Below are 13,686 nucleotides of genomic sequence, written 5' to 3' on the forward strand. Positions count from 1 at the left end.
TAATTTATAATAGTAAAGTAAAGGATCAGACATGATGGTAATTTATAATAGTAAAGTAAAGGACCAGACATGATGGTAATTTATAATAGTAAAGTAAAGGATCAGACATGATGGTAATTTATAATAGTAAAGTAAAGGATCAGACATGGTGGTAATTTATAATAGTAAAGTAAAGGAGCAGACATGACGGTAATTTATAATAGTAAAGTAAAGGAGCAGACATGGTAGTAATTTATAATAGTAAAGTAAAGGATCAGACATGGTGGTAATTCATAATAGTAAGTAAAGGACCAGACATGATGGTAATTTATAATAGTAAAGTAAAGGAGCAGACATGGTGGTAATTTATAATAGTAAAGTAAAGGACCAGACATGATGGTAATTTATAATAGTAAAGTAAAGGAGCAGACATGGTGGTCATTTTTAATAGTAAAGTAAAGGATCAGACATGGTGGTAATTCATAATAGTAAAGTAAAGGACCAGACATGGTGGTAATTCATAATAGTAAAGTAAAGGATCAGACATGGTGGTAATTTACGATAGTAAAGTAAAGGATCAGACATGGTAGTAATTTACGATAGTAAAGTAAAGGATCAGACATGGTAGTAATTTATTATCGCTAAAAAAGCATAATAAGAAATTATGATTTGTCAGATATTAAGGCAATTGGCTAATAACGATGTTTTGTAAGGAATATTGGCATGATGGTATAATTTATAATAGTGTCGAGTGCGTGTTATGTTTGCTTTTCATTACTTTTATAATATTCTATAACAATACTCTTTTTAATATTTAACCTTCCCCCAGTTGTTACCATCATGAATTACCACTATGTCTGGTACATTTTCTTTACTTTTGTGAATTACCACTAAGTGACACTTTTGGTTTGAAAAAATCATTTTATAGTGGAACCTTTAACCTTAGTTGTGATCGCCTACTAATTTCACGGCTATCTAATTCACATCTATGACAACAGATAGCGCCACTGGTCCAGGGTATTATTCTGTAATGTTACCGGCGCCCGACCCTGGGCCGTGGGACGGGGCCAAATGTCGTCCCTATCTTATTAGGTACCAACTTGTTGTGGTCAATTTGAATGACCAGCTGGTATAACTCTTGCTGCCTGGGATTTTTGTACATGAGAAATAGTTTGAAGCATGGTATTGTTTACGGTTATTATCATATAAAGTTATATCTTTAGGTCACAGATTCTTAACATAATAAAAAGTATACCTTTACTGGTTGAATGATCGAGCTGTGTATATGAATAACAAAAAACATTATAAACTAGACTGCTCGCCCAAAACACATGTAAGCCACCTCATCCATGGAGTTACTTCATCACGTTTCATCATGATACACGACTTCCGGTTAAAAAACTGGGTTGTGCATCAGTGTTCACTTCCGGTTTGATGTATTCCTCGAAGTTTTAAAGTGTATATAAAGAACACATGCATGGGTATTAGAAAGGGGTACTTACCGTCGGGGAACACTGTCCGCATCTTGAGGTAGCTTGTAGACAGTCGTATAATGGACGCCTTATCCAGCTGACTTGTGATGGCGGAGGGCAGAGGCAACATCTTCGCCAACTCATAAAATTCCGCATTTTCCTTCTCCCTCCGGGTCCGGGCGGCGGTTTTAGACTTGTCCTTCATGTTCCGGCAACTGTGGGTAAAATAAATTGACTGCTACATAAGTGTCCCGACCACAATAACATGACGACAATGTCCCAAGGATCAGACACTGTAACGTTATAGACAGAAAACTGTGTGTTCATTGGAATAACAGGGTAGACACCGGGTAGACACAGGGTAGATCAGGGACTCCCATAGAACGACCCCCAATAAAGAATACAAACACATAGGTAAAAGCGGACAGCTCCTGTCAGCCGATTGTTCGACTAAAATAGTTCTTGGTGAGCGATATCTAGTATTGTTTACACTTGAAACACATTCTTCAACAAACAGTTGAGTACGACATTTGAGATCCCATACTTTCACATTTCAAACTAGTGTGAATATGAGTTATAAGGCTGGGTCTATTTATATGAATAATTTGAATGTTTAATCTCCATCGGAAGGGTGTGTATTTTCCGTGAGTCATCCCGTCCCGTTTGAGACCGATTTGGGTTTTTTATTAGAGAGGTAAAAAGGCCGATATCTGTTGAACAAACAGTGCCAGTGACAGTTAGAGGATTAAATGGCGTTCGACAGGTTTTACGTACCAATTATATCAGTTATTTTCTCCTTCTCTCACTGATTTAATTAAATAAAGACAATATTTTATATAATCATAAGTGTCGTTTTCGCAGAAATATAGAGTGCGTTATTTTATTGGCGTATTTTATTTCAAAAAAGTCAATATACTTTTTACAATATACAGTTGAGTTTAGTAGAAAAACAAATAAATCGCTCTTCTCTTCTTATAAAAAAATCCCCTTCAGTGTCATTTAACTAATCATCAAACCCACAGCAGTATGACAAGCCGATGTTAGTTCATCCCAGTTTTTTCGGTATTTCAATCCAATGTTACTTCATCCCGGTTTTTCAGTTTCGCAAGCCGATGCTAGTTCATCTGTAATTTAGATTTCTTCCTATTAAGTCGGCGTTTCATAAACGCTTGTTTAAATTGTGTTGTCCTGACTAGAATATCAATTGCTTTCCCGAGACAACTGTATGGTGTCGCTACTGCCACGTGACTAGGACCATGGCGCCATCGGACAACTGTATGGTGTCGCTACTGCCACGTGACTAGGACCAGGGCCATCGGACAACTGTATGGTGTCGCTACTGCCACGTGACATCGGGGTTTGTAGAAATTCTAAGATAATATTGTTAGTAAACTTTGAAGCCGCGAGAAAGAAGGCTTAACTTAAGAATTTAACTGTTCATTCTAAACGTCAGACAATAAGATTTATACACTAATAAATCAGATAATCAGCCTTAAGCAATGCTCTTACAATGTTTTAATAAATACAAACGTGTTTTTCACGACAAATAGATATTTAAGAGCTCAGTTTTATTTGATAACTATGCAATGGGTTTACTCCTGGTACTCCAGTTTCCTCCCACATTTAGACCCCTGGACGCTTCCAGCCGAGCCAATAAGTGAAGTTAATATATAAGTTTGAAAACAATTGTCTCATGATTGTAATTATGTGTGTTATTCTGTTTATCTAAGTTACAGTTCCAACAGTAATGTCTGTACTTACGTCACAGTACTGTAAATAACGTACTAGAAAAGTCAACGTGGCCAATTCATATGACAATTACCAGAGACCTTTATAATTATTACAATATATCTGTTTCCGGTTTTTCTGTTTCCTGAGACCCTAAATAAATATTACAATATATCTGTTTCCGGTTTTTCTGTTTCCTGAGACCCTATATAATTATTATAATATATCTGTAGGTTTTAATGTTTCCTGCATATCTCATTAATAATAGTCTATCTGTTAATTATGTTAATATCATTTCTGGATCCATTTATAATATAAATTTAAATACATTGTATGTCATAAGGTCAAAAACTTCATCCTTTATTGAAAAACCTTTGTGTCCCTGGATAAAAGGAAAATTATCTCTGTGGAAGGTTAACAGCTAAGAAAATATTAGCCGTGAAAAATTGTAGATGATTGGAGGGAAAGCTATGATGTCGTAACTGTGTTGTGGGGGGAGGGATTCTCGGTTAGACTCGTTAGAATGCGTGTCAACCAATTTGGAGTTCACAGGATATCTTCGTCGGCAACTCATTTAAAATTCTACGCTCAGCAAGTGTGTCGAATCGCGGAAATGGACTGGAAACGCCGCGCGCCCTCCGCGAGCTACCCTCATTTGCATATCATTATATATTCATCCCCCGACCTGAGTGGATTAAGTCTAGTCGCACAATACCTATCGATTCTAATTTCCCGGTATTTGTATTTCATATTCGTAACAATTTTTTTGTTTCTTTTTATAAATCTGTTAATTGAAAACAAATACACTGTCTCGGATATAAAATAACAATAAACTAATACAGCATCAACTTGGGAACAACATGGCGTAATGGTTATATTTTTTAGCTCAATGCGTGTAAATGGACTGATTTAAATGCAAATAGCAATGGAACTTGAAGGGAATATCTGATTTGCTGTTTCCGTCCAGCTATTGTGGGCCAAATCGAAAATACCAAAACACGGAAACCGTCGTTCTATCGTGCATATAGTATCAGCGTCATTGTCTTTTACGGGGAATAGCAAGGAAATATGATTTGGATGAAGTGTGTAAACTTGTATGACGTTTACACGTAACAAACCAACACGACAAAGGGATAAATAACCGATCACTAACATTAGGACGTTAACGCAATAGGAAATATTTAAATTCCAAAAATTGGTGTCGGTATCAAATTCAATCTGACTGTAAGATATTTACCGATAGCTCAGCACCATCTCGCTAAATTTCTCTGATAAACTAAGATGTAGATATACTCCATTGTGCGAGGTGTTGTTCAGATCATACAAACAATGGGCTGATACCCTTGTGTGGTTTCCGACCGGAGGGATGAGAGTGTCTCAACTGTAGACGTTGTTTACCGATATTTACCGATAACTGGCTTAGTCTACCGTAGGTATACAATAAACCTAACAAACACTTTGATGTCCCGCCACTTTTTGATTAACCAACAATGAGCGCTATTTAGAATTGTAGCTATCGGTAAACACGGGTATTGTTACAGGGTATATAGATTTTGTCTAGAGCTTTTCTTATTTATAAGATCACCAGGAATGACCAGAGCAAACTTGACCGCCGCCGACCTCAAGGTGTCCGGAATAAGTTTATTTAATACAAGATCAAGAGGATAAGTGAAAGGTTAGCTGTTAAATCCACTTGAAGGGCTATTCAATGATGTCGAGGAGGGTGTTAAAGGGTTTCAACAACAAGGGGCCATTGCTCACTTGAGATTGGCAGGGACGAGAATATAGGGGGAAAGGCCCCGTGCTCGTCACAGCCCGGGCTTTCCGTCACTGCCCGGACTTTCCGTCACTGACCGGCTTTCCGTCACTGCCCGGGCTTTCCGTCACAGCCCGGGCTTTCCGTCACTGCCCGGCTTTCCGTCACTGCCCGGACTTTCCGTCACTGCCCGGCTTTCCGTCACTGCCTTCCTATACAGTCGACATTACTTGGGATTAGACGGACACGGTCGACTGGGTGTGGCAAGTGTCGGCCTCTCATTTCTACGATTGTCAGATAATATAACTCGTATTACTATTTAGTCTATCTCGAAAAGAATTACCAAAATTTTAGGGAGATATTTTTATACTTTTTTTAAACACAAACTTTCGTGCAGGTTGGCACCATGACCAGCCGCTTTGAAATTCTAAAAGGCAAGGCATTGAAAAGCACTACAAGGCACTGAAATGCACTGAAAACCACTAAAAGGCACTGAAAGCCACTAAAAGGCACTGAAAGACACTAAAAGGCACTGAAAGCCACTAAAAGGCACTGAAAGGCATTTTTTTACAATTCAGAAAATAAACTACTCATATATGAAGCTGCCACATCATGACAATTTTTGTACTCAAGTGAGATTAAAAAACTTGTGCCTGTAAGACAAATATGTTTTACACTTTAGTGCAAATATTAGTTTTTTTCAACCCATGTAATTTGAGTATTTGATATATATTTCCCATAAAATAGCACACCGATAAAAACAATTCAATATATGAAGCTGTTTACCAGTCTGAGGAAGGAGTGCGAAACAGGGCGGTAGCTACATCATGTTATTCACCATGTACATGATTAACGGTAAAACAGGGAAGTCACCATTATCAGTAGCACAACGGTCATAAGATTAACCAGTTAAAAAAATCATTTAAAATTATTTGATCTATTTATTATTTGATCTATTTATTATTTGATCTATTTATTATTTGTTGAAAATAAATTTTATAGGAACGAGTAGTGTTGTTTTGCCATTAATATCATGGGCATTGACCCTTATTCCCAACACAAGAGTCTGGGTCGAAATTTCGGACTGTCAGAGGCCAGAACCTGACCGTGCATCTGATTGACCTCGCCATTGTGTTCAGTAGACGGTTACGTCATTACGTCACCTCTGACCAGGTCTATACACCCGATATATAAACACTGTTACAGGTGCGTTTGTGGATTAAAATATTCCGTATATTGTCAATTTTGACACGCGTCATTTTGATTTCAAATCATCCAAACTCATTCATATTCAATATGCTAGTAGCCGTATAAGTAGGCTCCCGTACATAATGGTATTCCAGGCACATCTTACTTACTGCTCAACGGAATTAATTTCATCAATGGTTATTTTTCCATAATAAACAGAGCGACGGAGGATGTGCGTTCCCAAACTGTTATCTGAGAGGAATTGTCCAAGCAACAATAGGTAAATAAATAAACGTATTTTGATTCATTTAAATATTAATAATGTCGAGATTTTACTGCGAGATAGATCTGTTAATGTTACAATCATGCCAGTGGTGTTCTAAGTTTCCTCTTAGCACAAGAGTCGCAAACAGTTATCGGCTTCACATCAGGACAAAAAATAAATTTTCTGGACTGTTTTAAATAAAAAATTACTTAATACATTTTTAAATATAATAAAATCTATACCCTTATATAAATTCTTTTTAAATTTACTTAATACATTTTAAAAAATAATAAAATCTATACCCTTATATAAAAAAAAAAAAAATACTTAATACTTTTTAAAAATGATAAAATCTATACCCTTATATAAATTATTTTTAAACATCGAATTGAATTAACACTTATATAAACATATAGGTATCAAGTATTTTGTATCCAACTTTTATTTTTAAATAGACTTTAAGTTCGTATTTCCATTTCATGTTTAACAAGTTAATGATATATTCGGCTAGAAAACCAATTCCGTCAGAACAACCACCTCGTCTTAAAGAAATTTATTAATCTAATTTTCAGCTAATTTATAAAACAAAGTAAAGAGAAGCGAATTTACAGTATAGCTTACAGTCACAGACAAACTGAATGATGATATAAATAACCTTTACATCGTAAAAAACAATACATTATCCTATGTATTATTAAATGCACAGGTTTTGTTTTCAATGTACGTGTTTGTAAAGTTGATACGTTTGTTTAAATTTATAACATTAGGCCTTACATAATAACATTTTTTTAAATTCAGATAGTGTCAAGATTCCAGTAGTGGATGGAATTTTGCTGGCCGTTACAGTTGTTTGACGGTCAATATAACACCGTCTTCCGATTTCAGTAACAAATCTAGGATAGATTTTTCTACATAAAAAAAAAAGTGTTTCTTTCCATATATAGTTCTCTTAATATTGAATACATTGGATAGAAAAGTTTCAACCAACGATTTTTATTCTGTGAATTATGTATACATGTAATTAAAAATATGATGTTATAAGTCAAACCTCATCCATTGAATCTTTATGTCTGTTTTACAAAAAAAATAAAAATATAAAAATGTATAAAAAGTGTATTCGTTTATTTATGTATTTATTTTCATTTGTTTAATTTTGGTTACAGACTGACCATTGACATTGGTTGGACAGGTGACTAAGATTATCATTACAATCATTGGTGACCATTAAACATATGTGGGAGGGACAACGGAGGTTCAATCGATACATGCAATTTGTGAAATTGATCCATGTCATTGAGATTAGGTATAATATCAGCTAATGCAGATTGCTGAATTCCAGAAGTGCGTGCTATATACAGAGCATAGTTATCTACCTAAATGTATGTCACAGGCCAAGTACTAATACCAGGGAGTCCTGTACAACACACGATAAACAAACTACAAAACATAATATCAACATTTATAAAAGACATGTGTGAAACAGAGATTTGTCAGTGTGTTTAACAGTCAAAGTTGTAAGTTAATTCGGCATACAGACGTGTAGGTTTAACAGTCAAAGTTGTAAGTTAATTCGGCATACCGACGTGTAGGTTTAACAGTCAAAGTTGTAAGTTTAACATACGAAGTCGTAATTTTTACAGAGTTTCAAGTTTAACAAACAGTATTGTATACAGAAGTGTGAGTTTTAAATATATCAAAACATAATTACATATCTCATCACTTTATGCATGGACATTCGTTTTAGATATATAAACTATATTGATATACTTGTAATATGGACACATCAGGTTTACGAACTTTCTTTTTACGCGTGACCCAATCTTCTCACAAGATATGTTACAGGTGTGTGTATGTTGCGTACTGTAGCAATTCCTCAGGTGCGACTGCCCGCAGCGACACCTATTTACACGTGAAAGGGATACACATAGTCCCGCCAGCCCTTTTTGTACGGTAAAGAAAACCAGGAAAAACCCTCCTAGTTATCCTCCAAGCTGGACGCCCAAAGAAAAATACCATGAAAAATAAAATAATTAAGTTTTATGAATAAGGTATGGTATGTGTACGTCTATGTACGGCTGAGTGGCTAGTGTGTTTCGCAGGTGTCCCAGGCGGGGGAGATGTGGAGAGATCGTCATCGACATTCACTCACTAACATCCACATCAGATTGACACCAATCCAGGGTTTCCTATCCAACATGGTTGACATACCTCCGGTATAGACATCACAATGTTTGGCAACATAAACTGGTGTTAGAATACAGAGAATCCCTAGCGTGTGTCATTGTGTTCTAGCCCGTCAATATTCCGGGCGAAAAACGGCAAATGTGACAGATATGTTTAGGAATTCTCGATTGATAACGATTGACGAATGATATACATGATGCTTAGTGTAATCGATACAAATCCAGTATCGATGTTTATTTACATGAGTTGTTCTGATTCATTTGTTAAACTTGATTAGATTGTTTCAATTTGATAACAAAAAATGTTTTAAGTTAAAATTATCTCTTTAAGTAGTAATAAATCCAATCAGTATAGCCAAAAGCGTCGTGTATGTAACTGTATGTCTCTTAACTGTATTTATGGCGGAAAACACTGGTATATTATTGTTCAATTCTCTGGACTTGAATCGCCATTTCAAATATTACATAGAATCAGGTGTGAGTACAAGATAAATTACTGGACGGTTACGAACCGGAACTTTACCCCAGAATGCAATTTAATTTTCATACAATTAAGATAAAACTCGTAGAAACTTTAAACTTGCAAAGGAAGTTACCTTAGACGCCAAGGGGTTTGGCGATAAGGCGACCGCTAAAGGGTTTATAAACTAACTCATTACGGAAACAAGTGCACAGGACATATATCACCGGACTCAATTAGAGGCTATTCATGGACCAATCTTTCTCGAATAAAAAAATATTTTTGTGTTTACTTTTATTTCGAAGAAAATTTTCTCTTAAAATTATTTTATTTCAATTTTCAAACTTAATGTAAACCTATGTGTTTCGTCCGAACACCGGGAGAGAAGTGGTTGATATATACACACTTTATTAATTACACAGCATACACTGTCAAAACACCACCTGTAATACACGTCACTGACCGCTTCTGTCCAGTGTCGGACACAATGCCAGACCCGTAATACACACCACTCAAACACTCCTAATACACACCACTGACCGCTTATGTCCAGTTCCGGACACAAACACGCCCTCGCACTGGTATAGGGCTTCGTGTAAAAGAGTGGTTAAAACCATTTTTGATATATTTAATACATAGTACATCACACACTTGACCATTACACTATAAGATTCTTTATTAAAATTCTCTATATTTATACTGTGAAGTTTGTGATACTTTTGTAGTACATATTACCCGATACTTCCAATGGGAGATAATCTTCAGGTGATTATATAGATATGCAAATGTAAAAGAAGCATACTAAGATGGAAATAGAATAAATATATTAAGAGATAAACAAAATAAACACGACTTTTTATAAATTAGGCTACATAAGAAAAGTGGGAGATATTGTATCATATTAAAGGTGAAAATATAATAATTTAAAATATCGAAATAAAAGTTATAACTAGTTAAATGTTCTGTTTTTTAGGTTATCATGAAAAGATCTGTACTGAATATTATTTTCTGTAAAGTGTTAATTACTATTAAAAATAATCTTCTGATTACTCTGAGAACTTTACGGTAGGAAAAAAATAATACTACAACTTGGAAGTTGTGTAAAACATACCAATCCAATGTTTGTCTCAAGAATAGTACTACAGTGCTAATGTTTATTGTTTTAAAATGCGACGTTAAATAAATAAAAAAAAAACTCTTGTATCTTGTAAACCAACATAATCATGTCATTGGTTGAAGCTGAGAAAGTTTGCAGAAATGCCATTTCTTGATTTGAGGTAAATAATCAAATATGCATTGTTTGAAAATTGCTAGAATATAGAATAAATTGCAATAAATTTAAAAGATACTTTAAAAGAAAGTTAAAGTGTCCCAGATGATGTAGTATAGTTCGGACATAGCACTGGACCTAATCCTAATTTACTACATGTATAAACACAGAAATCGTGATACATGGATCTGTAGAAATTTCGTTTTAGCATATCAATTATCTGAAATACTCCTTCTAACATACGATCAACTAGTAACGTTACATAATTAGTGTTGTGTGATCCCCTATATCCTGAAAATGTCAGACTGGTTTACTGCAGTAATTAATTCTACAAACAATCTGATATTGTCGTCTCAGGTTTCAGAGGATAAGTCTCGCGCCGAGACATACAACCATTCGTCGACGGTGGGAGGTTCATTGAGTTTTAAATTTATTTTAAACAATATTTTATTCAATTATTACAACATGAATTACAACAAAAGTCATACAAAACATATGAAATTGTAAAATGATTCTCCCGTCCTATAACCAGCGTTAAGTGGATACATACCATCATTGTTTGAATGGGCTTATTAAATGGACTCTAAATAATAAATAAAGGTTATTTACATATTACTACACATGAACGGTCACTGTTGTGGTTTATTTTATATTTAAACATTTATTATAGTTTATCAAGTGTTCATGAATTCTGAAATTAGACGTTAAACTAGACCTAAAACCCACTAAAGCATAAGTATACTTCAGAAGTTAACGGGTGTTAAATGTGTCATGTTTATGTTTACTTTAAAGATGATTTATCAAATTCACACTAAATAAACATAAAAATGTACTACATGTCCCGTTTTATAGACAAAAATAAGTACGGATATTGCAGATTAACCAAGTAAGTTTTAATCTATCTTATTGAATTTAAGTTAAGTGCCCGTGTGAAAACACGGCTGCTGGGAGAAAGCACCTGTTAGGTATGCGACAAGTAATCCGGACTAACCTGGAAGTGTAGAATCCAACTTACCGTTGCTAATCATGTTGTTGTTCCGTCCGCAGAACGTGCCGTATCCTTCGCTCAACTGATCCCTTAGTTTTTCCTAGATAGGAAGAACTTTGTTAATCTCATACAATGACCAGCAAAGTTTTGAGGGATATAGGAAAAGTTTTCCCGTGTTGAAATTCCGTGTGAATATCACGAACTGAGACCGATGTGATTAGACGGCGGTTCCAAATGTATACGATATCACGTTCGTCTGTTATTCTTACTGTACATTCAAGAGCACTCCATCTCGTGAGGCAAACACGGGCCCAGCTCCATTCGACGAAAAACTTAAATTTGCTTGATTAAGCACGATCTTGGATGGGCGAGCAGACACGGGCCGATGTGAGATGTCGATTATTGCGATTCGGTATAAAAGCTGTGAAAATCTTGTCCACAATCAGTAGAACGGCAGATTGTGACTCGTGCAGGTATCCGTCTAGTGTAGGACTGACTGACACTCGTGTAAGTTTCACTGTTGTTTTCCTCCAAGAGGTCGGCGTGAAGACGGATTACGTGTGCCCTTTTGAGTTGAGATATATGTTTCCACAGAGTGTGGCCACTAAGTAGAGACGATGACTATTTTGGAAGGACTAGCCGTATGTAGGGAACCAGGCGAGTGCCACTACGTACACAGTGTGACAATATACTGATAACGATTGTAGTACACGTCTATACGATATCACTAGTAAACGCCATATGTGTGTAATCACCTAGAAAATTTCACACAAACTTCAGATATATTTTTCTTACTAAATTGACACGACACGGTGTAGTGTTTGACGGAACACTCCTCGTGTTCTATTCACATTTGTTTACTCCCACTCGAAGCGAAGGACAAATGAAATTGCAATATGCAAATGTTAACGGTCTATCAGGACTGCCGAGAACGGATAATGTGGATTTTGATTGGCCAATTACTACAAAGGAGTATTTTGATTGGCCAATTATTTCTAAAGAGGATTTTATCGATGAAAATGCCAATTGAGTGATATTTGTCGTGTATTTGTGAAACAATTACTGTCGATTATGTACCGCGATTTCTGGATTTGGAAAAAAACATCAGGTATACACTCTTTTAGTCACTGGTTAGTAGAAATAATGTAAGTGACAAGATTTTTTTTCCCACTTTATGTGGACAGGTATAACACCTATTTGGTGAGAAATATTGGCACGAATAACACTAGTTAAATCACAAGCCCACACATAAAGTGAGTGATTAACAGGCCGAGCGGGCAGGGCACAATGTGATGCAATCGTTTCTATAGATAAATTATTCTCATTTTATCTATCTTCGTACATTGTATTCTTTATATAATAAAAAGGGAAATGATGTTTTCTTTAACTGCTCTTGGAGATATCAGTTTTGGAATTTATACCTTTTACAAACTGTAAAGGGATAGTTGGATTAGATACACCATAACCTGGTCTGATCGAGTACGGCAAGGAAGGTGACGTCAGTATTTAAACTCAAATCTCGGGTAATAATTATTGTATGATATGTGTCGAGGCCTGTTTTGACGGTTATTACTGTAATTACTTGGGTATGATGCAGTCCACTATATTTCTGTTTTATTGTGAATTAAACTACTAGGATGCATTGCTGCATTGCACTTGCCTACACGCGATTACACTGTCTGAAAGGCCAGTAGTCCTGTGACAATACAGCGTGGTGTTCATCATTCACCAACCACTTCCCCATACTGCCGAATTCTTCAACTCTGTTTCACTGTTATAATGCCTGCTCGTGTCCCCCTCGCAGACTCGAGATGGGGGTGAGGAGGGGCATCTCTCATGGATGAACAATGGCGTTTTAACAGGGCCATTACGATTCTTTGTCGGTCTGAAGGAGCTGAAGGGGACGACAAAGGGCCGAGGTTGACCCCGTCACATCATGTGTAGGGGCTGGAGAGTTGATGTTCCCTCAATGAGAGAGATCTCAGTCATAAGGTTCCGCAGATGGCAGGGGTAGCGAGCGTCCGACCGGATTACCGTCAGTAACTACACTCATTAATTAGGCGTCCTAAATGTATTATTGTCATTAACAAATGACACATTACATAAATTTTATATTTCAGGGTTTGTCACAAGTCTCGTGATGATACAAAACAACTTAAATTTGATAAATTGTGTCATATTCATTTATTGTAATTTTCAGTATGATCCAATTCCTCGTTGCGGTTTTCTCGGTTAGGGAAATGTCTTTGGCACGCGACCATCGTAGTTTTTAAATTTCCACGTTTTGCTGTTTTGTAAATTTCACACCGAAAAGTAAACATTTGAGGGCAATATCTGGCCACAGCTGATGGTGGATTGGACCTGACAAATGGCGGGGCTTCTTTGTTCCTAGTTAGC

General features: G+C 36.0%; 1 protein-coding gene across 1 annotated transcript in view; it reads right to left on the reverse strand.

Annotated features, from left to right (window-relative positions):
• Nucleotides 1-12,653, reverse strand: part of LOC110441637 (single-minded homolog 2-like) — a 69,364-nt gene extending 56,711 nt beyond the window's left edge. Inside the window, exons 1-2 of the mRNA XM_021484834.1 lie at nt 11,317-12,653; nt 1,482-1,666 (exon numbers count right to left, since the gene is read on the reverse strand). Coding sequence (XP_021340509.1) covers nt 1,482-1,656 — 175 coding nt within the window. The 5' untranslated portion in view covers nt 1,657-1,666; nt 11,317-12,653. The remainder of the gene's footprint in view (nt 1-1,481; nt 1,667-11,316) is intronic.
• Nucleotides 12,654-13,686: the final 1,033 nt, after the last annotated feature.

This window comes from Mizuhopecten yessoensis, unplaced genomic scaffold, assembly GCF_002113885.1.
Source record: "Mizuhopecten yessoensis strain PY_sf001 unplaced genomic scaffold, ASM211388v2 scaffold716073, whole genome shotgun sequence".
NCBI lineage: Eukaryota > Metazoa > Mollusca > Bivalvia > Pectinida > Pectinidae > Mizuhopecten > Mizuhopecten yessoensis.